We start from the raw sequence: 26,718 nt of genomic DNA, 5'->3' as shown, positions 1-26,718 counted from the left end.
CTTTTATCAATATTTCAATGTTTTGGAAGCTTTATGTTATTTGGAACGTGGCTGTATGGAGAGAAATAATGTTTTGAAGATAACTCCCAATAAAAGTGAACATATAAACAGTAAATATGGCCAAAACATGGACATTCGCCTGGTATATTTTATAAATAATTGTGTAATAACTGTTGTATATCAGTTTCTTTTCATCAAATTTACAGTTACAGATGTATTCCAGGTGTATTAGAAGATATTCAGGTGCATTATTATCTACCTCAGGATGGTTTTGATGGTATATTGCATTAAAATAGATCTTTTTTTACCAGACGAGGATGAAAATTTCATATTTTTTCTGTAATATATCTCCATGTAGTCTGTAATGGTAAAATAAACATGTTAATATATGGATTTATATTCCTTAGCTTCTGACCTTTCAAAGGAGACCAGAATTATGTATCTAGGCCTGATGGTTGAGGGGATATTACTGATTTATTTTGGGTTTGTTATTTTAGTCATTTTTCCAGGGTCCACGTGGTTAAACAATTATGTGACCATAAAAAGATTGTTGGGACTGGCTCACAGTGACTGACCTGCTGTAATACTGCAGCCACTGTCAAGGCTGACTGCTAGGGAGACGCTCACAGAGCTGAACACCAAGAGCTGCAGGTGGAGGAAACGTGTTGTTCAATCTAAAAACGTTGCAAACCGGTGCTAAACGTTTGGAGATGGAACACATCCCAGATGAACCGGGCAGGAAGTCAGACATAAAACGGCAGAGAATCCGGTCAATTTAAAAAAATAAAATACCCTGTGCAGACTCATGATCGTATAGCAACAATAAACACAGTTACAAAACCGCAGTTCACACGCAGCCTGTGAGTCCGAGGTGATAGTCTACGTAGTAGCCTAGTCCACCCCTCAGAATTCCTATGATGTATAGAAGTGAAGGGAGTTTTGTTAAATTTTGTTAACAAGTTTGCCATTTATTTGAAATGATATTTTACTTTATGCTTAATGAATTTTTAAAACATGTCTGCTTAGAATATAATGTTTTTTTGTAGGTAATCGTTATTGTTGCGGTGGTTTACCATTGAAACCAAGACCCTGCACCACGAAGCGAGTTCAACATACCCAGGATATCTTTCAGTTATCAGGCTTAACAAACCCTAACAATAACGGTCAGGATAAGGGGTACCACGAAGCTGGTTATCAACTCGATAAGTCAACCCAGGGTTTCCCAATCCAGCCAGGGGTGCATTCACATAAAGGAGGCGGTGCTAGCAGCAGATGACCAATTGCAGATATGATACAAGTCCACTGACACATGCAGGGAAACAGAAAATCGCCAACAATGTGAATGCCTAAATAAACAGGCGTAGTCTATAATAATGCGTTGATTTGTCGTGTTCTTATGAGCTGGATGAAAATATATCAGCCTTATTCTTTCAACTTGGCTGTGTCGGTGTTTCCACATTAAAAAACTAAGGCACTGAAGAAGTGGTCATTCCTCCTCACTTTAAAAAACTTTTGATCACTTCAAAAATGAGATTAATTTTTAATTTTTTCGATTAACACACTCAGAATTGTTCCAAACATTGTTCTAAATTAACTTCATAAAGCAATGAAACGAAAACTCCATTCATGCCATAAAACGAGCTCAAATAGTGGCAGGCCCCAGTGGTCAAGGGGCTGTTTCATTTGATAAGACCAGCTGAAATTTTCTTCCATCCCTTGGATGTGAACTGCATGCAGTCTCCTTGCACAGCCATTTCTATATGCAACTAACATAGACTTTGGGTACCTTATCTAGCCAGGACACTGGATCGGTTATTCTCAAGCTACCCCTGCCTGTGCAGAGTGTGAATATGGTGTTTGCACCAGTTCTTCTGGATCAGGACCATTAGAAGAAGCTTGCTAGATGATTGTTGCCACTGGTCAAGATGACGAATAACCGCAGGCCAAAACGGCCCACAGGACACCGAGAAATGGCTGGCTATGTTACTCTTGACAGCCCCCGGAAGTCAATTATCATTACCCTAACCATCAAAGGGTGTGTGCCTAAAGGTATTGATTACATGCATGTTGACTGGATAATCCTGTCTGCGAGCATGTGCTGCTGTGCGTTACCACCACTAGATGGCACTGTCACAAAAGAACTACTGTCCTAGAACTGCGGTCCCAGGATTGCGGGGGTCCTGAAACTGCAGCCTCCGGTACTTCAGCTATATAATGTTTATCACATGAACAGTTTTTCCTGTTGGCTTGACCCTTTTAATCAGCTGGGTGTAAGTGGGCTGAAGAAGCAGAGAAATATGGTCTGATAAACCGAAGGCCTGAAGGCTTTGTAGCTGCCAGGAATATTGGTGTAGATGTGGTCCAGTGTGTTTGTTCCTCTGGTGGGGATGTTGACATGTTGACACGTGGAATTTACGTAAAACTATCTGAATTCTCTGGGCAGATAATATGACCAGATAAAAAATTCAAGAACTGATAAACATTGGCTGTGTTCAAACAGCAGTTACCTCGCTACTGTAGTAGACAGCTGCCTCAGAAGGTATCACTTTCAATTAAAGGCATCTCTATATCAATCAAAAATTTATTAACAGAGCACTTTAACATTCAAAGTGGACACAAAGTGCTGTGTTGCCATAGTTCACATGACACATAAAAAAAAGTACAACCATACAATAAAATAATAAATACTCAATACTAAAAAATAAAATCAATTCAATCAAAAAATGTCAACGTCAGGTTTCAAAGGCCAAGGAAAAGACGCGGTAGAACGTTCCACAGTTTAGGAGCTGCTACAGTAAAAGCACTTTTGAGCTTACACTTTGTTTTGGTCACACTTAGGAGCAGTTGATCGGCTGACCTGAGAGAAAGGGCGGTGGAGTGAAGCTTAAATGGGGGAAATGTGCTTGTGTTTACGTGTTCTAGTTAAGAGACACGCTGCAGCGTTTTATATCATTGGAGACGAGCAATAGAGGATCCACTGACCTCCATGTACAGTGCATTACAGTAATCCAGCTGAATGAGAACAAAGGATTTCTGTCTCAAAGTGCTACCTAGAAGAATTGTCTTTATTTGTTGCCTCAATTCACAGAAGGTTGTTTTTATGACTGTCCTTATCTGTCTGTCGAGCTTAAGGTCAGATTTTAACCCCAAGGTTAGTGATTGTTGGCTTGATATACTGACTCAGGGAACCTAGATTGACACGGGGGTCCCAGTAGTGCCACCAAAAAACATCACTTCTGTCTTACTTTCATTAAGACTTAAAAAGTTAAGAGCCATCCAGGCCTTTATGTCATCAAGACACTTAAGTAACGGTCCAACAGTTTCATTCTTTTTAAGAGGCACATAAATCTGACTATCGTCTGCATAACAGTGCAATGACATACCATGCTTCCTAAGTGTGGAACCAAGTGGGAGCAAATAAAGAGAGAAGAGTAGAGGGCCTAATATTGAGCCCTGAGGGACCCCACACAAGAGAGAAGCAGAGGAGGACAGACTCTCCACAGCTTACACAGAAAGTTCTACCTACCAAGTAGGACCAGAACCATTTCAGTGCAATGCCCTTTATGCCCACCCAACACTCCAAACGAGAGATCAGGATTTCATGGTCCACTGTGTCAAAGGCAGCAGTCAGATCAAGAAGCACAAAAATAACACAATCCCCTGAGTAAGTAGCTAAAAGGATATCATTAAAAACTTTTAGAAGAGCTGATTCTGTGCTATGTAGGGTTTTAAAACCAGATTGGAAGACTTAGGGAATATTGTGCTCATCCAAGAAGGCCATTAATTGACTGTAAACTATCTTTTCAAGGGTTTTTGGCAGAAAGGTTAGTTTAGAGATAGGCCTGAAATTGGCGAGATCTGCAGGATCCAGACTACGTTTTTTTAATTACAGGTTGCACTACTGCACGTTTAAAAGCTAATATATAAACCTGTAATTATAGATGGCCCTGTATTAGGGAGAACCTCCTTAAAAAGTCGAGGAGGGATAGTATCATTTGGAGAACCTGAGGGCTTAAAATGCCCAACAAGTCACAGGTTCAAATTTGTCAAAGACAGCATAACAAAGGACAGGGACGGAGGGGTCATAAGCAGAAGGTGAGATTTGAGCCATCAATGAAAAAGTGAAGAAACTTCACACACAGCAGGGGAGGGATCAAAGCAGACAGTTTGCGGGACATTGAGAACTGAGTCAATAGTCTTAAAAAAAACACAAGGCTTGTTACAGTTTGACAGAATAATTTCAGCAAGATATTTCCTTTTAGCTTCTTTCATAGTTGTCTGATAATGCCGCTGTCAGAAGATTCAAAAATCGAAGCGAGAGAAACCACTACAAAGTTTTATAAACGTAGATTTCTATACAAATTTGGCTTGTTTGTCCACCATCTTGACTGTTTTTCGTAAGCTGCAGCTGCAGCTGGTTTATGGGTAATAGGCAGCATCAAGTCCCCATCAGTGCTGCCTTCAAAACTGGCTGTTACGGGGCAGTTTGAAAGTATCTTACGAGACAGGAAGAGATCGTTCGAGCCAACGGCACTTGATGCCTCGCTGTCCTAAACTTCTGAGACAGCAGTTTAGCCTGTTTCCAACACAGCCTTTGTCCTTCCACTTTGACACTGTTTGCGCACCAAACATCATTGATGTGAAGACGTTTTATTTTCCTGCAGGACAATAGTTAGTCTGGGGAGTGGAACAACTTTAGCTGTTATAATTTCTTGGCTGTGCCAGGAATAACCTTCTGAACACACTACGGCTTAATGATCTTGTCTCCCTTGAGGGGTTCTGATAAAGAAACAGTAACTGAAGAGTGCAGTGGCTTTTCCTAAGCTGGACTTATGTAATGGTTGTCCTTTGTCTGTGTCAGTGTGCCCCATTTAATTTTTTTGTAACCCTGAAATGATGTCTCCCTCAAAAAATAAATTTTAATCACAAGGGACTCTCGCGTTAAAAGAAAAAAAAATAGGTCCAACCTGGGTTAGCTTAGCTGTTGTCCCGGCTCGCTTCCTCTCTTCCTGGTCCGATCACATCGCTTTCAGTGACGTGTGGTCCGGCTGGTCTGGTTGTCGGGACGGGAGATGCCATGACCAGTGATCGTCTCCAGGTTCGATGGACTCTAACCCCTGCACCTCTTATGCTGATGTTGTGTGAATATCTGTCATGAGTAATTACAATCATGCATGTTTCAGTAATAAAGATGTGAAAAAGGTTGCTGCGCGCTGTTCCCGTGGTGTCTCAGAACAGAAATGGGCTTGCAGATCTCTGCAGCTGCTGCTCATTAGCTGCTACTAGCATACCCCAGACTAGGGAGAGGTGCATTGTGGGTAATGTGAGTGGCAGGTTTTGATACAGTCTATGGTTTTGATGAGGAAGAAGAAGAAAGTGTGGAATAAAACGGATCATATCTGTGCTTATGCTGCAGTGATTTGTTCCAGGAGTGAGACAATAAATCAGTTGAGGAACCTTTAAAGGAACAAACAGGTTGTTTCAGAGCGATGAGATCAGTGATTTGATTGGCTGAGAGCGTGCTAATAATATAAATATTACTAATCACCACAAACTATGTAATCTATGTAGAGCTTGTTAAAACTGTTAAAACACAGTCTGTCTGTGTTTCTGCAGCTCTGTCCTGCTGTTCAGAGGCACGCTGTTCCTCGAGTTAACTCCATGTTGGAGAGCATCTCCATGGTGATGACACTGCACAAAGGCCTCGGCATCAACATCGACTACTCTCTGAGCGGAGACATCACAGTGACCTCCACATTCCTCGATGTGCCTTTCAAAGTGAGAAACACCTCACAGTGATCCTCAACATGTCCTGCTGCCTGTTAATACCACCACTGAACATAATTATAATGTGCATTTTAATACACTGACTGTGTGTTTCAGGGCTCGGTGTCCTGGAAGAGTATTACTGTTGATGCAGGTTTAATAAGAAGAGGTACAGATCCAGTTTTCAGAGAAAGTGACCAGATGGCTTACCTGGGCGTCTCTGAGTTCCTCTTCAACAGCGCCATCATGTCGGTCTACAGCACATTGGTGGGAACAGCCAATATACAACTTTATTTAAGTCACTTTAATCATTGCCACTCTCTTTTTACTTGGCTACGTAAAGATCCCTACACTCAAAAATGTGTTTTTCTTATGTTTGTCTCATGTCAGACCTTGACTTTACTGACTTCCGTCTGTGCAAAGTTTGTCACTGGAGAAGTGGTTTCACATTCCTCTACTGTAGGGGAGATGTCTGTACACTTCCTTAAAATCTGAGAAGGCAAGCTAGAGCTGGTAGGGGAAAGCCGGGACGATTGAAAGACTTTTCAGAAATATGTCATTTTAAAATATAACCTTACAGACAGAAATCATTTGTTGTTTTCGTCAACAACTCACGTGTGTGTTTTATCAATGCCATGTGCTATCTTGTTAAAATTTGGAACGACTTCAATTTCACTTTGAACGAAAGGTGCCCATTGTTTCTTACGTCCCTACTGTGTGGTATGAAACACATCGAAATACATTTAAATAGTTTATATTATTCTTGCTTTCAAACCCTGGTTGTCCCGGCCTTTCTGTGTGGAGTTTGCATGTTCTCCCCGTGTCTGCGTGGCTTCTCTCCGGGTGCTCCGGCTTCCTCCCGCCGTCCAAAGACATGCGGGCTGGGTTAATTGGCAACCCTAAATTGTCCTTAGGTGTGAGTGTGAGCGTGAGTGGTTGTTTGTCTATGTGTGGCCCTGCAATGGACTGGCGACCTGTCCAGGTTGTACCCCGCCTTGCGCCCGATGTCAGCTGGGATTAGCTCCAGCCCCCCTGTGACCCTGTACGCAGGATGTTTTAATAATAAAAGTGGTTTTGTGGTATAAGCAAATCCAATTATGCTGAAGGTCTTCAAGAAACGAGGATTGGTCCAGGTTGGAAAGGGTTGTTTATCACTGATTATTGTTAGGATTAGGGTTATTTATTTATTAGGTCCCCGCGACCCTGTACGCAGGATGGATGACGATGGATGGATGGATTTATTAGGTTGGCCCAGTCTGACAAACAGAGAATTGCATGCATCTCCAAGTACTGCTTAAAAACACTATAATATTCTTTGTATGGCTACCTGCAGAGATTTGCATCCACCTCTTTTCTCAGCACTACGCTGTGAGGTGCATGCAATTCTCAGTGCAGAATTCAGCATAACGCTGGCCAGCCAGCCCAGTCACAGATTGTGAGAGCTCCTTATAACAGGCTTACTAGGAGAAAATATCATGCAGAGAGAGTGGCTTAAACCTTTAACATATTAAAACTTGTGTATATATAGTGTTTCATATAATACAATGCAGCATAGCATATTAAAATGTATAATGATATTTCAAAAAGTAACATAGTATTTTTAAATTACACAACAGTGTAATTGCTCTAAGTAAATGAGAATGTTTAAAGTCAGAAGTTTGGACTTCTGGTCCCGTTTACGGTTTCCTTATAAAGTTTATACACTTTGCCAAACCAGGAAGCTCAGTTATAAAACCATCACACTATTCAAGTGCATCTTAAACGGAACTGAGACTGAACTAGACCAAAAAGCTGCATACACCTATATAAGAAACGTACACTGTCTCCCATTCACCCCACTCCTCTCATTGCCACACTGGACACACCTGGACATATAGCTGCCCCTCTTCCACCCCCGAACCCACCCAGACACAGTAGGTACTAATGATGTGTTTCCATAGGAGCCGTTTAAGTGGTCCTGTGTTGAACTGGATGTCACTGAGGCGCCGAGCATCATCATCAGCCAGGAGAAAGGATTGACAGCCAATGTCATAGTGTCTGGAAAGTTCCTTGGAAAGAACATCATCTCTTTGCTAGCGGTAAACACACCAACACAACCAGATCAATCAGATGTCATTCTCTCACCTGTACCTGAAACAACAGCCCTTACATTGTATTAACACAGGGCGGCTAAAGGTCACTTTCACACATTGTCTCAGTGAGAAGATGCATTCATTCATTTATTATGCACATAACTGCTTTTCAGCAATGTAAATATGCCAGAATAATCCCTGAAGGCTATTTCCTATCTGCAGTCCCCACAATTTTCTAGACAGTGTTATGCAGTTTATGGTGCTGTTTGTGCAGTAAATTGCTGCATCTAGTGTGGGACCACACAACAGGATGAGACTCGAACTGTATGATCCCACAACAAGGTGCCCCACTAAAGTGCAAAATCATGGACAGCCAGACAATTTCTTTGTAATTATATGTATAAACACACTCACACACAGTTCAAGAGTCCTTCAGTAATCATGTATTTGATGTGTCTTGAGCCATCGGGTGTCGTGGAAATTATATTCCTGGTGAGGGGCTGAGCAAATAATACCGTTGTCTTTGAAGAATTTATTTTACAAAAGAGAATAAACAGAGAAGTACTAAAACACAAATCAGCTGGACCAGAGGTTCTGTCTCCTAAGACGGTCACTAACGTCTGGCCCCGAGGGATGCATCATCATTTATACAGTCTAGGTTTCTATGTTTTGGGGAACAGAGATCCTCTCTCAGCCTTGAATGAACATTCCTGAAGAGGAGAGGAACAACAAGAGAGGAAAACAGCAAAACAATCTCACAGCTCTGACCTAAACCCTAGTAAATGTGGACGGACTAACATAAGAAGTATAGGAGAGGAAAGGTTAAGGATAAAACACAATACATAATGATAATAATAGTAAAAAAACATACGTAAAAGATTAAATGTAAGAGGGAACAATTTTCTGCCATAACATCGGGCAAGAGGAGTCTTAAATGTGGGGTATTCCCTTATAGCAGCCGGTAACTTGCTCCAGATTTCAGTTCCCTTAAGTAGTCCAGATGTGCGACCGCAGTCTCCTCTAGTGGAGGCCCTGGTTACCGCTCTGCCACCACCAGTTAATTTTTTTTTGTGTATTCATTTCGTGGGGGGGGAGCAACTCCATGTAAGATCTTATGTATAGAGCAGGCAAATTTAAACTTGGTAACATTTCAAAACTTAGGAGGTTATGTTTCTCAAGGATGAGGCAGGAATCAAAAGAAAATGGTTCTCTATAAAAGGTTTTAAAGGCTCTTTTAGAAAGGTGACTCAGTTTGAGTGTTATGGCATTTGTAAGTGACCAGTTGGTAAAACAGTCTTCAATATGAGAAAAGATCATTGAATGAAGAAGTTTTCCCCAGAGAGAAAGAGGAGTTTTAGAGGCAGCATGATTGCAAACAAAGTCAACAGAAAGGAAATGGCTCAGGGCGGCATTTTGGGATGAGTGAGCGGTGCGTCTGCTCACAGATGATGTTTACATCGGCCCCTGTGTCAATTTTAAACTGGACCGGCGTAGAACTCATCTGCAACTCCACAGTCCATTGCTTAGCTGAGCCGTCTGCTTTGCACACAGCTCCATGAAAGTATGACCTGCTTTTTTACTTCTACACATTCTGCTCCAATGTCCAACTTTGTTACAAGCAGGACGGCAGTTTTCATCTTTACTGTGCCTCACTTTCCCACATTGTCCATTATTTCCTCCTTTTGGCTTACCATAGCGTTTTGTGAATCTGTTGTTTATTGTCCCAGCTGCCTCTCCTTGCATGTTAACTTGTGAAGCCATCTCCTCAGACTGACTGATCACCAAAACTTTTTTTTATTTTACGTGAGACATCTTTGTCCAATATCCCGACAACAATCCTGTCGCGAAAATTCTCTTCTCTGTTAGTGCCGAAGTCGCAATGTTCAGACAGCTCGTACAGAGCCCTGATGAAAGTCTTTTCTCTCTTTATTAGCCAACACATGTAACCTGAGAGTGTAACAACAACACAACACCGTGATAACATGCGGGATTTAGCCTCACTCCATATTACCGTAAAACCCATTGAAATGAGCAGGTACATTTCACCTTTATATGACAGAGGCCTAGGTCTATATAGTTTCAATCTGATCCAGGACCAGCCTGGTGACGCACAGACAAGCTGTCCTCCCACCCAGTCTGACAGATCTGTCAGATGAGCTTCTTCTGCAACTGAACATCAAACTGTTTCTCCTCCAGACGTGTACGGTTAAGATGACGGTCGCTATCAAGGAAAACTTCCTGACTCTCCCTTCAGACAACCTTGAGTAAGCGCACACACACACAATCACATGTGCTACAGCAGAGTACAGCCAATTAGCATCCCTACTAAGCTAAACCTGTTTTTATCTTTCAGCTGTACTATCAGCAAAGAGATCTTAGACATTGAGGTAAGAGCCTGCTTTGTTTTATAGACGTCCTTAGTTTTCTTTACAGCTTTTGGAATAGAATGACAGTTATTAAATAAACCAGTTTCCGTACATTTTTACTAGAACAGCTAAATGCTGTGTAATAGTAGCCATTTTATTTATTTATTTATTTTTTATTTATTTATTTCACACACACACACACACACACACACACACACACACACACACACACACACACCCCATCATCATTTTTAAGGACAAATTACAATGGTAACAGGAAGGTTATTGTGTGAAAAGGGGGAACCCCAAAGAAGCTATTAAAGCTTTTAAGAGGGGGCCCAATATCTACATACAACATATAACATTCAAGAAAAACTCACGCCATAAAAACAAATAAATATAAATACAACAAAACACAAGCACTACAAACAAACAAAAGATCGATCCCAGAACAAATATAACACTTCCAAAATGATCAAAAAGTATATGTTAAGAGCAAATTTTCCTTCAGATTTTTTTTGAAAACGGAGACAGAATGCACCAATTTAAGGTTTTCCTCAAGCTTGTTCCAAATCTGCAGCCCTCTACAGACTACACTCAGGCTCATACATTTCAAACATCTTATTTTACCAGTAATTAACTCTTTTTCCCTTGTGTGATATGTATGCTGGGGTCGACTGATTGGGACAAGTTCACACAATCGGTCATTTAGCTTATGAGCAACCTGGAATATCATACAAATATTATGAAAAGAATTGTATTCGGTAAGTCTTAATAGACCCAGGCGATGAAACAATAGACGCGAGGGGGTATTTGGCTCAGACCACGTCATTACCCGTATAATTTTTTTCTGTAAAGACTGTATTTTTTTCAGGTAACTAATAAAAGTGTTACACCATATGACATTGCAATAATTTAAATGGGACTCAAACAATGTTTTATATAAGATAAAGTGCTGATTGCGGGAGAAAATGTCTTACTTTGAAAAATAGTCCAACGTATTTTGATAATTTTGTTATTAACTGGTCAATATGACATTTGAATTGTAGACATTCATCAATAAAGACTCCGAGAAATTTAATGGTGTTTACTCTTTCAACAATTTGTTCATTATTTATTTGTTCATCATTATTTTAAGACAGACATACTTATTTACCAATTGATTTTGTTTGGAATGAAACACGATGTAGTTAGTCTTATTTATGTTAAGAGATCATTTATTGCACCGAAACCAGATAGCAACATTTCGTAATTCTCTATTCATTGTTTCTTCCATATCGTCTGGATTCTTATGTGACATAAATAGATTTGTGTCATCAGCAAATAAAACCTTGTGTAAAGCCATTGTGGAATTTCCAAAATCATTTATATATATTAAGAAAAGAAGAGGGCCCAAAATGGATCCCTGAGGGACTCCACATTTAATGGGTTTGCTTATTGAAAGTTGTTCATTGATACTTACATACTGCTGTCTACCAAATAGATAACTTCTGAACCAGCTAAGGGCTAATCCTCTAATTCCATAATGGTGTAATTTATTTAATAGGATGTCAAAATCAATAGTATCAAACGCCTTAGATAAATCTAAAAAAATACCAATACCACTCTCGCCTTTATCAATGGCATCATTGATCTTTTTTGATCAGATCGAGTACCGCCATACATGTGGTTCTTTTCTTCCTAAAACCATATTGAGAAGAAGCAATAATATAAAGTTTATCAAGGTAGCCATATAGCCTATTGTACACTACTCTCTCTAAAACTTTAGAAACTGTGGGCAAGATTGATATCGGACGATAATTGCACATATCATTTTTATCCCCAGATTTGAACACTGGTATAATTTTGGCAATTTTTGTCCTTTTTGGTACAGTTCCAGCAAGCAGAGAGAGATTAATACAATAAGTCAATGGCTCCCTGATATTAAATGCTATGGCTTTCAGAATTTTACTACAAATTTCATCCTCACCAGCAGTATTCGAACTTTGTAAATTAGTAAAGTGAATTAAATAATTGAATTTAATTGAATTAATAAAGTAAATTAGTATTTTGTAGACTTCATCACAATTAGTTGGTTTCATAAAGAAAGAATTTGCATAAGAACCCCGCATAATAATGGTCGAAAGTGATCCCCTGAGGCTTAACTATTTTATTAGAGAGTTTTTCCCCAATAGAGTTAAAGTAATTATTAAAATTATTTGCTAAATCAATGTCTTGCATATATTTATTATCCAAATTTGAGTGTAAGCCCAGAGCATTTGGAAGCACAGTGTTGTTTTTTCTCTTGTTAAGGACTTCATTTAACACTTTCCAAGACCTCTTAGAGTCACCCTGTGATGATTTTATGAGGTGTATATAGTGGTTATTTTTACTTTTCCTTATTATATTAGTAAGTTTATTCCTGTAACTAGTATATATATCCTTATTCATAACACTTGGGCTTCTTAAGAAACGTTTATAGAGCTTATTTTTATGGGTGATAGATTTTAAAATACCCTTTGTAAGCCAGGGGTTGAAACCAGTTGCACGGTGTCCAGCGTTCTTTTCAGGGATAGTACAACAAATAGAGTTTGTAATTTCATTTATCAAGTTGTCATAAGCAGTATCAGGATTGTTGCAGTCATAGACTGCTTTCCATGTTTTAGCCTGTAAATTTTCGCTCAATAGTTTCAAGGTTCTCTCATTTAGTACTTTGATTTTTGTTTTTTGCAGTGATAATTCATTCTTATTTGCAAGATCTAGAAACAATACAATCGGAAAATGATCAGTAATATCAGATAACACAACTCCAGATTCTAGTCTAGTATTTCGAATGTTTGTGATGATATTGTCAATAACTGTCCTAGTGGAGAGCATTACTCTGGTAAATTGATTTATGGTACAAAAGAAAGAAAAATAATGCAAGGTATTTACAGAGTCTCTTTTTACAACGTCATCTTTGGAGACATCAATATTGAAGTCACCAAGTATGACACAATCTTTGTTTTTTTTGTTTATGGAGAATAATATGTCCTCCAGTTTACCCTCGAAAAAAGTCAGAGTCAGGGGGGCGATAAATCACTTCTACTATAATTTTTTTTTGCATTATTGAGATCTATTTCCACAAAAAGTGAATCAGAATGATTGTGATCTAAGACAATGTCATCACAAACCTTAATTTGATATCTGGAGGGAACATATAAACAAACACCACCACCGGTACGGCCAAGCCTATTTTTGATATAGAGCTTATATCCATCTAGGTTAAGAATATCAGTAAAGGTCCTATCATTAAGCCAGGTTTCACTGCAACCAATAACATCAAAGCTACAGTCAGCGTTAGAAAGTAAAACAGCTAATTCTTCATGGCATTTACACAAGCTTCTAATGTTAAGGTGCAGAAATGAGCAACTGTTTGTACTATTTAAGCTTTTTAACTGTTCAGGAGTGTAATATCTGCAGTTTAAATTTTTATCTATATCAATACAATGTTTTACATCCTCTCCATCATAATTCAACTCATCAAAGGCCATATGAAAAGATAGAATCGTATTTTAGTTGATTGGCCAAAGAAATTGCTGGGATCATATAAAAATAAAAATATATACACACAAAACCCATACATACATACACGTACATGTTTACACAGATTACGATTAATATACTACAGATTACGTTAATCTACTACAACTCATTCCACAATCATTCCATAATCAAAAATAAATATTGGTATAGTTCTATAGGGTGTCCAAAAAAACACATTGAAAACACTTAAGTAATACAGTATAGTACACATAACTATATAGAAAGTTCCAGAACTACTATAGGAAACACTATATAGCAATAACCACTTTAGTAATACTTCACTATAAGATCACCACAGCCAACTCAGTAGTATTAATATAGTAATTTTCTATTGTGTGCTCCAAAAAAACATAGAATTACAATAGTAATACTGATATTACTATTTTTTATTTGTATTATTATTTTTTGTGGTATTTCTGTAGTAATTCTTAATGGTAATTCTATAATGTTTTTTTTTGTAAGAGCAGTCTTCCCCACACATGGACAGTCAATGTTGGGGGTGCTGAGAGGTCAGTCTATATAATGATGTCTTACTAAATGGTGCGCAATATTCATGTTTTCTGTATTCATTTCAATGGCCAGGATAACTTATCAAATATTAGTAAAAATTACAAAAACTTTTGTACATTTTACACGACAGCAGACAGCAAACCTGAACACTAAGATACTTTATGTCAAAGCAGCCACAGCAATACAGTCAATAACAGGAGCTAATGCATTAAAATGCCTGGAGATGAAGAGGGAGAGACAGCGCCTGGATGAGAGAAAGATGTGACCCACGACCAGTCCATCATAGTTTCTAATAATGCAGCGCAGTGAGAATCCAGACGTTTCACAGAGGAGACAAGCATCACTCACTGTGTCACTGTTAACTGACACTTCAGTCTGCAGTGTAATCCATACCCCTCACTGATAAACCACCACATATCTGTAGACTAATATTAGGCTTTATGAGAACGTTTTATATATCATGTTGACACTTCTTTCGTTAGTCATGCTCCCTCTATCTCTCGCTCTATTTCTTTATTATAAATTGAGGTTTTTTAATGTCTGGTTTTAGGGGTGCTGAAGGGGTTGCCGCACCCCTTCTTCCTGTGTCCATACCTAGGTAGAAAAAAATATATACTTTATTGTATTTCAAACATATTCAAAATTTTTAAAAAGTACATTTTAAATATACTAAGAAAGAATTGTACTGTCTGTAATTATATAACACACTTAAAAATAATTGTACTATAGTACACTTTCAAGAAATACATTATATAAAAACATACTATTTCAACTTTGTTTTTAAAAACTTTTTGTATATGTATACATTTTGTTTATAAAAAAATGTATGCTCAAAATTATCTCTGTATCAATGCAGTGAAAACTTATTTAAAAATAACCATTTTAATATGCTGAAGTTTTAGTATATTTTAGATTACATTTGAGTGTATTTACTAAGTTACTTTATTCATGCTTGTATTTCAGTGCATTATTTGTACATTATTTTTATTACTGCAAAAATGCACTGAAAACCTATTTATATTTTTTTCAGTTAAGTACACAAATAGCTACTTGTGCAGCTCACTTTTCACAAGTACAGGTGCACACAAGGTGAAGGCAAAAAAAAGCTGTGCTGTTGAGTGGATATTTGAAAAAGGAACGTTAGCCTACATGTTACTTGTCATGCTAGCTCAAATATTCATGCAAAGTTTGCTAGCTAAACTTCCAGCTGCTTTCTTCGAAGGCAGATATGTATTATGCAGACAGTGGTGGAATGAGTATTCAGATCCTTTACCAGCAATGTAAAAATGCATTAAAGGTCCTGCATGAAAAATCCTACTAAAAAAAACCCAAAAGTTTTAGCCGCAAATTTAGTTAAATATTGTTGTGTCTAGTACAATTTGGATATTGTTAGCTATTTTTTCACATTATAAATGTTTTTGTGCAGGCAAAGCACGCAAAGAAGGCTGTTTTGTTACCCCAGACATGCCGTCCCGATCATCACACCAGTTCTGATGACACCTTAACTTCCTGATATTGTAAGTCATACTTTTTTCTTAGCTGCTTGTTCTGTACTCTCTAAATTCTCAGACACAAATTATTTATCTGTTTTATTGCTCTATTACAGGTCAACAACTCGGTTGAAGTACAGTTTATTAGCATTTATCTTTTGTTTTTGCCAGGATCTTCTGGTGTCCATGGTAAAATGGGTCTAATAAAGTGATGGTATTTAATATGTTACATGTGTCACACATCAGTCATGTGAATGATCTTTCTGTCAGTGGGAGCCTTCACACCTCATGGGTAGGTAGAGACCTCCTAACTATATATGGTATTAATTTATTCTCTCTCTCTCTCTCTCTCTCTCTCTCTCTCTCATATATACAGCACCCTTTGGCTGGCTGCGCAGTACAAGTGCAAGAGTATGTAATATACAAAGTAGCATAGCAAAGTTATAATGAAGTATATTGATTATTAGCTGCAAAGTGTACTTTTTATTAATTGGAATAAGCCAAAAATATAACTGAGCATACTATTACCATAATAAGAATATTTTAATAGTATAATGCTAGTATATTTGTCAGACACTGAGAATACATTTTAATTTACTTATAACACAAATAAGGTACACTTAATCTCCACTAATCAAGCATGTTTATTAGTAAATATACAGCCATATACTTAAAGTATACAAAGTATACTTGAAGTTGTTCCACTTCAGCACATAAACGTACACTAACTACACTTCAAATTGTGCTTTTCTACAATTTAATTTCAACTAAAATAAATGTAGTACAAAATTAGTTGTTCCAAAATAGCATGCTTCAAGTTGACTAATCATTAACAAACATAGTTAAGGCAGCCACTGTTCATTGACTATATAAAAAAAAAAGTAGCCACTGTGACATCACCCATTGGTTTGTGTTATACCGTTTTGAAGTCTAGAAATTGCCACTTTGGCCGTCACCATCTTGGTTTATTAGAACGAGAAGTGACCAAATTTGGATGAGAGGGTGGAGCTAGCTTGGTTAGAAAGTGAAAGTGCCTCCATAATTAACATAAAAGTGTAGTATTAACTGGGATGCAAATTTTTGCTACTGAAAAACCCCTTAAATAAAAATGTATGTAATTTCATTTACAAAGTAGCCACACCCAACACCATAATCTGCTTTATCATTTATTTTCCTCTAAAAGGGACCATAAATCACAAAATTAACATCATGCTGTTTACTAAGGTAAAAAATCAGGTGGGAAGTCGGGTCATTATCATAGACTTACAATCTGACTTATTTTTGCAAACACTGGAGTCACCCCCTGCTTGTCATTAGAAAGAATGCAGGGTTATAGGAAATTCAAGTGACGGCAATAGTGATGGACATTCAGAATGTTTATATGATAGAAATTCTGTATTTTACACAGACATGTACCATGATATACAAAGCTAGTTGGCTTACCATTTTGTCGATTGTCATTTTGAGTTCAGGAATGAGAAAGATTGTGGAAGAGCTTTAATAGGTTTGGCCACCTCTGTATTGGCCACTGAAGTGATAGCTATGGGTAGAGGCTTCAACAATGTCACACAAGCTCCAAGAGTAGTGGAAATCAAACAGTAATATTCTTTCTTCAATCTATTTGTTAAGCACTACCCCACTCTACTTACCATGTGTGAATGAGCTATATTCAGGACTGGTAGCACCAGTGCTATTTCTCTTGTCATTATTACATTTTATCAAGGTGTAAATTTGTAATGGATAAAGGACAAATCTAATATGGTGTTAGTAGCATGATGAAAAGAAAACAGGAATAATTGCTGCTATAGCTTTGAGACAATGTGCCAGGTTGTGTGCAAGGATCGTCAATGAGAGGACATGGAAGTAGTCTTAAACCTACACACATCAACACACAAAAACATACAGGAAATCCAAATATACATAGCTTAAATGTAGGCAGCAGATGTAGGTGTGTCAGAATTGCTGAAAATGAAATGCATTGTAATTTACAAACAAAAATAAAATTCTTTGCAGATGACTTAAAAGAATACTTCAGCATTGTACTTGTTTAACAAGTTGTAGTTTAAAAAAAGGATCAAAATGCATCAGAGGAAGACAGTTTTTCGCATTCCATGCATTCTTTTCTTTCTTGACGAAACCTGCCGTTGGCATTACCCACAATGCAACTCGACTGCTGGCAGTAGTCAGTGATTCAGGTGTTTTATGGTCGTAGCTGCTGATGTAGTCTGGAGCCACTGGCCTCAAGCAGAGACGGGAGCATATTTGACAGTATTTACAGTAGTATGTTAATATGTGCAAAACTGAACTAAACACAGAGTTTCTGTGTTGAATGAGTTGAATTTTGAAAGAAGTCATTGAATGCATTTTGTTTCAAAGCACTGAAAAATGAGCCACAGTTTAGTCCACACTGACTTAACTATGTGAAGAGTTTTCTAAAAGTTAACTTGCTATTGTGTTACCAAAAGAATAGAAGGGGGGAAAGGTATGGATTGCGGAGAAAGATGAAGAGCAATGCAAGAGAATTGTGGAGTACATTTCATTACAAGTAAACTCAATGGGCACAAAACTGTACTTTACGCACAAATCTGTGATTCATCAATATTTTCTGAAGTAAATTTGTTTGTCAGCCTCCCCGGCTGTCTTAGAAAATGTAAACACACACCTTTAAACTAAATGCATCGATATTAAATTATTTATTTAAAAAGGCTTTAATAGACAATAATATGTAAAACTGTTAATTTCCTATTGCACTGGCCAAATGTATTAAATAACCATTAAATTGACACCCTTTCATCCTCATCAATTATCATCATATTTAAAATATTCTATGAAATAATACTTAAAAATAAATAAAATAAAAAGTGAGTTTCCTAGCTTAAAGTGGAAAAATTTATTTACACAAAACTTAAAACAGGCTTACATGGGTTCTTGGCAAAGTCTAAAACTAAGGTTGCGTTCCATGAAAGTAGCAAAAATGACTTGTTTTGTGTGCAAAGTAAGAAAATTTCTATGCACGTACCGTAAGAATAAGGCCCAGTGTGCTTTACATTAACATGGATGTACAGACACCCGCCCACCCAAAGCCATAAGGAACCTACAGAGCCTTTATGTATAATATTTTTTATTATTATTATCACTGATGTAAATAGCATTTTATTGTTGTAGTTGGCTGACGCAAAACTAATTTAGACTAATGTTGTCATAGAACAATGTATAGTAAAAGGTGCTGAAAAAGAGTTGTGACATAGCATCCAAAATATAGTTAATATAGAAAGAGTTAATCAAAAAAGTGCTTACAGGTTACTTTAGAATCTTACTGCGTGCTTGTAATATGAAAAGAATTTGTGCTTTGACGTGAGAGAATGAGGAACAGATACTGTTCCTCATTCTTCTTGTTCCTCCTTTGTGAGCTGGATAAGTAGGGATGGCTATTTATTTATATGTGTGTGTAGTGCCAATTATAAATAGTCATTTTGGGAGGCTTTGTTTTTAGAATTATGTAAAGGTCAAGCAGCTTCCACAAGTTGTTTGTCCGAACAATCGCACTCTAAGGCAGGATAAAAGGCCGCCGTCATAGAGAAGGGTAAGATGGGATAATTGTTTAAATATAGGCATTCGTGTGGTGTGGAGTGAGTAGGAGGCAGAGGAAGTGCTGGATTCAGATGACTTAACCCAAGAAATGAGCTGGGTTTCTGAATTTAAACCTAATTCAGTCCATGCAAACTGTCTCCCAGTCTGGCCATTGATCCTGAGGGCCTCAGGGGCATGAAAACATTTCTGAATTCCAAATGTTATCTCTGACCTTTCGATTGATCGTCTCTCAGTAGCTTGGCCTAAATGTTACCCTACCTCCCACCGAAAATTTAAGTCAGTTATTTGTGAAAGATGTGAGACTGTGTGTTGCCGTTAATGAGCTGCGGCCACCCTAATGACCCTCAGAATGTGCACCAGGGTGACAGATTTAATTCCTTCAACAAAGATCAATGGCTATCCTGTTGAGTTAGAGAAGCCTTCGGAAAAAGGTTTGGCAGTGCAGATCTTACTGAGCAGTGCATGATCATTCAGTCCTTTCTTTGCCCACTTATTCCTGTTCACAGTCATATGGGACTAGGTGCAATCTCAGCACTACACTTCCATCACAGGGCAGTGTGTAACATAATATTCTATTGATCCCTGCAGGGAAATTCTGTTCTTGATAGGCCCTCTCCAGTTTAAGGTCAGAGGTCAGGGTCAGCCACAGAACAGCTGGGTCTTGCTCAAGGAGACATAATAAGTGTGGATGTTTGCACTGGAAGAGGATAGCGTTGGTTGAAGAACTCCAGTAAGTCAGTAATTGATTAAATATAATCACTCTTAGCTAGCTCATGCTTCTCTCTGCAACACACATAATGGAGTGTACACAGCAGGTGAGGTTGCACATTACCTGGAACAATGTACCACACCTACGTAAATGTACCACTGTCAGGAGGAAGCGAAGCTACAGATTGCAATAAAGAGTAGAAGAACACAAACCATCTGCTAAAGATGGAAATCGCAGAAGAATACACTTTTGATAATCATTTGGGTAAACACATGGCCAGCTTTGTGTAAACCTATCTGTGAATGCATCAGTAATGTCAAATGCCAAATATATCCAACAAGTGCTGCCAACAACTGATGCAACTTGAAGCAAGAAGGATGAGCTGTGAGTCTAGAAGTAATGCAGTAACTCTTAGCTTTTTAAAATTTATGTTTTGATTTACTGAGATGGACTGGCGACCTGTCCAGGGTGTACCCTGCCTTTCAACCAATGTCAGCTGGGATTGGCTCCAGCCCCCCGCGACCCTGTACACAGGATAAGCGGTTGACGATGGATGGATGGATGGATGTTTTGATTTTATGTTTATGTTATACTTATTTCTATCATCTATTATTGTGCTACTACCATGACCAAGTTTCTTCAGAGAGGTCATTATATTTCCATCCTGTTGTTTAAATAATTTTTTATACCTTTTTTATAGATAGATGTTTATCATCTCTGTCTTCCCAAGTTCCTTAGCTGTTTTGCTACTACAGAGACTGATCCAGTACTTCTGGACTCAATGTCATAATACAGGCTGCTTTTTATAGTTTATGTCACATCACAAAATCATGTTAGAAATTAACTGTAGCAGCTAAATCCAATGAAATTACGAGGACGTGTGCACTGCCCCTTTAAGAATGTAGTCAAAACAAAGCGTGGACTGGCCGGCCGCACGGAAATGGTTTTGTTTCTGTGGCTTGCCAAAATAGTGTGAGAGAAATGAGGGCTGCTACATATTTAAAATTCAGTTAGCTCTCTTAACAATATTTTATTTTTCATGAATATAATTTTGATATCTCCTAAACCAAACGAACGATAGCTAGCTTGTTAGCTAGCTTTACTAATGCAAGCAGCCATGCCGTCCTACTCTGAATTGAGGAAAACCAACCACTTCTACTACTTCATCAAATTTACCCTTAATATCTACTCAATGCTCTTCTCGGTAAGTTTTTGGTCCATTTATTGACACTGCCATTCTATGTGCCATAGTAAGTTCGAATGAGCTGCAATAGCATCAGCTTGTAGTAGACGCGAGCCACCCAATAGCGTCAGTGAGTCATCTATCCAAACTTCATTCAAAACACTAGGGTTTAAATGTACCATATGTTAAAGGCTCATACACACGTTTTAGAACATAACTGGACGTATATTGTTGAATCTATACGATCTGATGTACATTTCGGCATATATAACAAACAACGACCACGACTCTCTTTCTATTATAATTTCAATCTAAAACATGGATTCGCCTGAAACTCAGGCTAACTGCTAACGTTAACGTTACCTAAATAGCGTTAGCGTGAGAGGGCTATATCTAAGATATTAACAAAATATTACCGTGTTGGATAGGACACATTCCGCATTTAGCGAAATACTATAATGATTAGAAAATAAGTTAAAAATTATGATTACAACTTGGTGTATTTGATGGTGAGCAATGCGATATTAAGTCGCCATATTTTCTAATGGGATTTGGTGTGAAATTGTCTGGATACTAGCTAGCTGTTGAATGGTTAGCTTACAAGATAGACATAACCATCCAGACACCATGCATCATGCTAAATTTTAATCTCTTAATACTAGAATTTCGGGCACTGTAATGATAAAAAAATATACTCATATATTAATAACTGCATTTGGTATTGAAACAATAACGTAAACCACGATCACTGGCTTGCAAACGGCACAGTGGTGCAGGGCGTTGGATCCAGTTAAAGGGACGATAACGTGGGTAAATAGTTTTCCGACAGAAATAGGAGCAGGCTGAAAAGCGCTTTTGTTGTCATTCAACCAATTCAGGGTCAATATGTATTAAATGAATCGTATGCTTACAGTTGATTATATATCATCATTGATTTAGTGATTCACTTGATGCCTCTCCTCTGAAATGTTTTCTTAACATGGTACAGACTGAACTACACCAGGCATTAATAAATGAATAATAACAACAACAACAACTAAATAAATGATCTACTCAGAGAAAGACCTATGGTCATATTGGTTGTTGAAGTTGTTGGGATTAATTTGGAATCGAGAAGCCACCTAAAAAGGCTGGATGAGCCTTTAAGAAGAAAAGATGAGTGATAGTCAGCCTTCATCGCTTCACTTACAAACCCCTGTGTTTGTGTCTGGCTTCATGCTTACTCACCCCCCTCCCTCCCGCCTTACACCACTTTCATCTCCAGGAACACTGTTGAAATAATGTTCAATTTGCACCACCACCACCAACCCGACCCTGTTTGTCGAGTGTATACACCCTAAAGCACATTATTGAATATGAGTCCAAAACATCAGTAGTTTGATTCCATTAGTACTCCAGAGACCCTTTCATATGATCTGTCTCCCCCCTGTACTATTTCTGGGATTTAGGACACTGTGCCTCAGCTCAACTCAACAGACAAAAGCTCCTTTAGCCCAAAGCTAACGGTGTAGACTTAATTAAAGCTATCTTTTCTGTAGTTGTGTTAAGTTTGGTTAATGTAATTTAAGAAGGATTCTTATGACACGAATGAAGCCGCAGGTGTGCTATGAGAATTACTCATCCACATCCAGGGCAACATGAACAAGTCTGGTTGATTTGTCTTTTTACTCACGGTTAGTTACAATTATACTTAACAAACAATTACATTGAGAATTGTATTAGAGTATTAAATGTCAAATATTAAATGTCAAATGTCCAAACAAGCTTTTTCCTGGGTCCAAGTGTCTTTGCACAGCGTCACTGTTGTGACATCTGGATCTAGCTAACAAACCCTAAGACCATAAGGCTGATATTATCCTAGCAATTCAAAGTTTTTTGTTTGAGAAAGGCTGACACTGGATGTGGGAAGCCAAGTGTATCTGCCAATGCTTTATGGAGGGTTGTGAGCAGTAAATAAGAGTTGAAGTAGATGGACCCCACTCTTAAGGCAGATTGCTTCTGTTCCCAATTATAAAATCAATAGCTGGGAAGAAAACACTGTTTATACTTTTCTTTTTGTAGCCCTTGGATTAGTTAAATATAAACAGTGGTGAGACACTCCAATTTGTCAACATGTGCTCTAAACACATTTTATTAGGGGTAGACTAAGGGTAGGACTTGGTTAGTCTTGCTAATGACTTTAATGTAATGCTCTTCATGACAGTAATTTACTGTGAGGCACTAATCCAGCACACTGACCAGCTAGATGTAGTGGTAGTGCAGTAAAATGCTACTAAAATATTACTAGTATGGATGCTTCAGTATTAATAATAATGTAATATAAATAATGGTGAAACAAGTACTTTTTGTTACGTGATTCTATTTTTAGGTTGTTGCATTTGTACTTTTCCTTCCATAAAGAGTATTTCTTCTACCTCTGGCTAGATGCCAGTGTAAGTGTAAAGCAAGGCTGAGCACTGGGTGCACTTTAGCAATGATCACTGTTGTGATGCAGTCATATTACACCAACACCACATTTTACCCCCCATTTTTCTATTTTCTGTCCCCGTTATCATCCTTTCACATGTTGAAGCCTTTCCCCATCATGGTGTGAGCACTCAGTACATTTTGGGGGTTTGTGTACTAGGAAAAAAAATGTATAATGAATACTTCTTTCATGCCTGAAAGATCACTAATTTTATGAATTCTTGTGGAGCACTGTGACATTGTAAGAGTGACCCCTGAATCTTGAACTTGAACCTAATTCAGTCCATGCAAACTGTCTCCCAGTCTGGTCAATGATAGTATTGGCTGTAAGATCAGGGCATGGTTGTTAGTATTACATAATGTAGACCCAAAATAGCTGAACAAAGATTTTGACGAAAGAAACCGAAATTGGGAAAACTGATGTCATTGTCGTCCCCATTAGAATGGTGGTGGTGTTAAAGCAAACTTAAAGTCAAGTGCAACAGTTAAAGACAATCACTAATTACCCTTTTTTAATTTCACAGTGCTCTTATTCTTCAGTGGAACTGATTAAATCACCTCACTGTCATTAAAATCTTATTTCCTGTTGCCACTAATTGTTGTTGGCTTATTGCATACTGTGGTGATATCATCACAGGTTTGTTGCACATCCAGTCTGGCGTCTTGGACTTCTCCAGTCTGAATCTTGTGCAATGAATCTCCTGTGATGACAGAGGGCATGTCCCATCCTCTTCATTCACTGCATAATTCCATTAAGTGGATCTAGTAGTTGAAGTTTATATGGGCTGTAGCCTTATCCTGCCTTAAGAAGCAACAAATCCTCTTAAAAAAATTTAATTAGCCACATTAAATTTACCACACTAATGAAACTAAAACTCGGAGGGAAACTGTGTCAACTTTTAAACTTGTATGTCCAATCAAACATTTAACCCAGAATGGTCTCTTCAGATTGAAATTTCTTTTTCAAATGAGAGAAAATGGCATAACTGTTATCATTCATAAAACAAGAAGCAGGAGCAAAGACAACGGAAACCCAATGAAATGTTCTTAAAGAAATCTGTATATTTAAACAACCGAACAGTCTTGAGTTCAAAATAATTTAAAGTAAACAATGTAATGTTTTCACACAAATACTACATTCTAAAAGTCTGAGAATTAAACATAGTTCAAAAAGCTTGAGAGTGTGTGTTCTTCATACTGAGGATTGTGACGGTTTTTATCTCATGAACCCTCTCCCCGTCTTTCTCCCCCCCAGCTGATGGGTCTTTGTGTGCTCTGTGTGGGGGTGTATGCCGAAGTGGAAAGGCAGAAGAATCGAACCCTGGAGGGCCTTTTCCTGGCTCCTGCTGTTGTGCTCATCCTCCTGGGCCTGGTGATGTTTACAGTGTCGGTGGTGGGCATGGTTGGATCCCTCAGGGACAACAAGACCCTGCTGCACATGGTAGGGATGATAGAGGAAGAGGGCGGGCATGAGCACGCCTTTGAAAAAGGGTGTGTGTGTGTGTGTGTGTGTGTGTGTGTGTGTGTGTGTGTGCGCGCACAACTTTTCAGAGTTGTTAAGAGAACATTTGCGGTGTCAACTGAGTTTCAAATTCACGGACATAATGGGGAATAAAACTAAATTATACAAATGAGGGTACCTCAACAAACACAGTACTGTATTTGTGTGTACATTTGTATATAAATAAACAAATTACACACATACTGAAAACACAAAACTGAAAAATATAACTGCAAATGCACAAGTGCACCTGCTGGTTTTGTCTATAACAGAAAAAGAACTCAAAGGGAAGATATATTATTGTGGTTGCTATGCAACTATGTAATTAGATTTTGCTAAATTACCTAAACTGAAAAAGGGGATTAAAGTTAGCAATAAAAAGGAAGTCAATGATGTCTCTGCTTATGCTTTGAAGAGGACGAGGAGCTCATTTCATGCGGAGGAAGCTATAAAGTTAATGTTACTCACTGGGAGACTTATACATTATGTTCCTACATCCACTGATATTTGCTTCTCTCAGCGTCGGTTGGTTGGTTAAACCAAGCTTTTTACTCTGTTCCCTATCATTTTAAAACCTTAGATTACAAATCAAAAACAAGTATTCCATAAATAGCATACAGTATGATAAATACTAGCAGTTTTATCTAAGGAAGGGAATATAGGGATTGTGGTCTTTTTTTATTCTAACATCAAATCCAGTACTGATATTTGCCTAAATGACACAGCTGTCCAGTGCGCACTCAAGCTACAACCTGAAAATATGACTATATAGAACTTAATACATCCCAAATTAAGTATTTATTCCAAAGATACTCCCTATACATAGTTAAAATGATTCTATACATGGCAGCAGCAGATATGCACTGTTGATTAAATATGTATCTGACACACGGAAACAAGTATAACCTGCAAACATTTTCACAAGCTACTTAATTTAAATCCTGGAGTTGCTGGTTCAGAATGATAAAGTTAATAAGCTTGTTTTTGTTGTAAAATTGTTTAAATGATGTGAATGAAATTTTGAGCTGGAGAACTCCTGAAATTGATGTGACCCAATCAGCTGGTGGGAAGATGTGTCACTGTGTTGGAGTTATTGGGACTACAACAACACTCAAGTTTACTTGCAATTTTACAGTGGTATTACAGATTGGAGGTTCATCTTTCATAAATTATCTGTGGCCAGATACTAACAACGACTTGCAGAGAGTACACAACCCGAACAACAGTGGTTTCTCTCTGAAACTGAAATATGCTGCTACCGGAATGTTTTGTGCACAGCTCTTTGTTAAAACGCGTTGATATTTAGTTGTATTTTGCCAATCTGGGTTTGAAAAGTCTTCCACTAGGGCACCCAAATATCTTCGCATTGGTACACTCTAATTTTTACTGATATACGCAGTGAAATGCTGCACTAGACTGACACTGACACAAGAGTACACAGTAAAGAAAGAATCAGCATTTGATGTGGTTTATTTTAGCTGAAACTGATCCATTAAGATA

The 26,718-nt window shown here is 38.0% G+C and overlaps 1 protein-coding gene across 1 annotated transcript in view; it reads left to right on the top strand.

Moving 5' to 3' along the window:
* Positions 1 to 20,990: 20,990 nt before the first annotated feature.
* Positions 20,991 to 26,718, top strand: part of zgc:110329 (uncharacterized protein LOC550500 homolog) — a 19,365-nt gene continuing 13,637 nt past the window's right edge. The window contains exons 1-2 of the mRNA XM_046036036.1: positions 20,991 to 21,272; positions 24,973 to 25,158. Of these exons, the coding sequence (XP_045891992.1) occupies positions 21,174 to 21,272; positions 24,973 to 25,158 (285 nt within the window). The 5' untranslated portion in view covers positions 20,991 to 21,173. The remainder of the gene's footprint in view (positions 21,273 to 24,972; positions 25,159 to 26,718) is intronic.

Source organism: Micropterus dolomieu, linkage group LG21 (genome assembly GCF_021292245.1).
Source record: "Micropterus dolomieu isolate WLL.071019.BEF.003 ecotype Adirondacks linkage group LG21, ASM2129224v1, whole genome shotgun sequence".
NCBI lineage: Eukaryota > Metazoa > Chordata > Actinopteri > Centrarchiformes > Centrarchidae > Micropterus > Micropterus dolomieu.
Note: the sequence above shows the minus strand (reverse complement) of the source record. Positions and strands in the feature narration are given on the sequence as shown.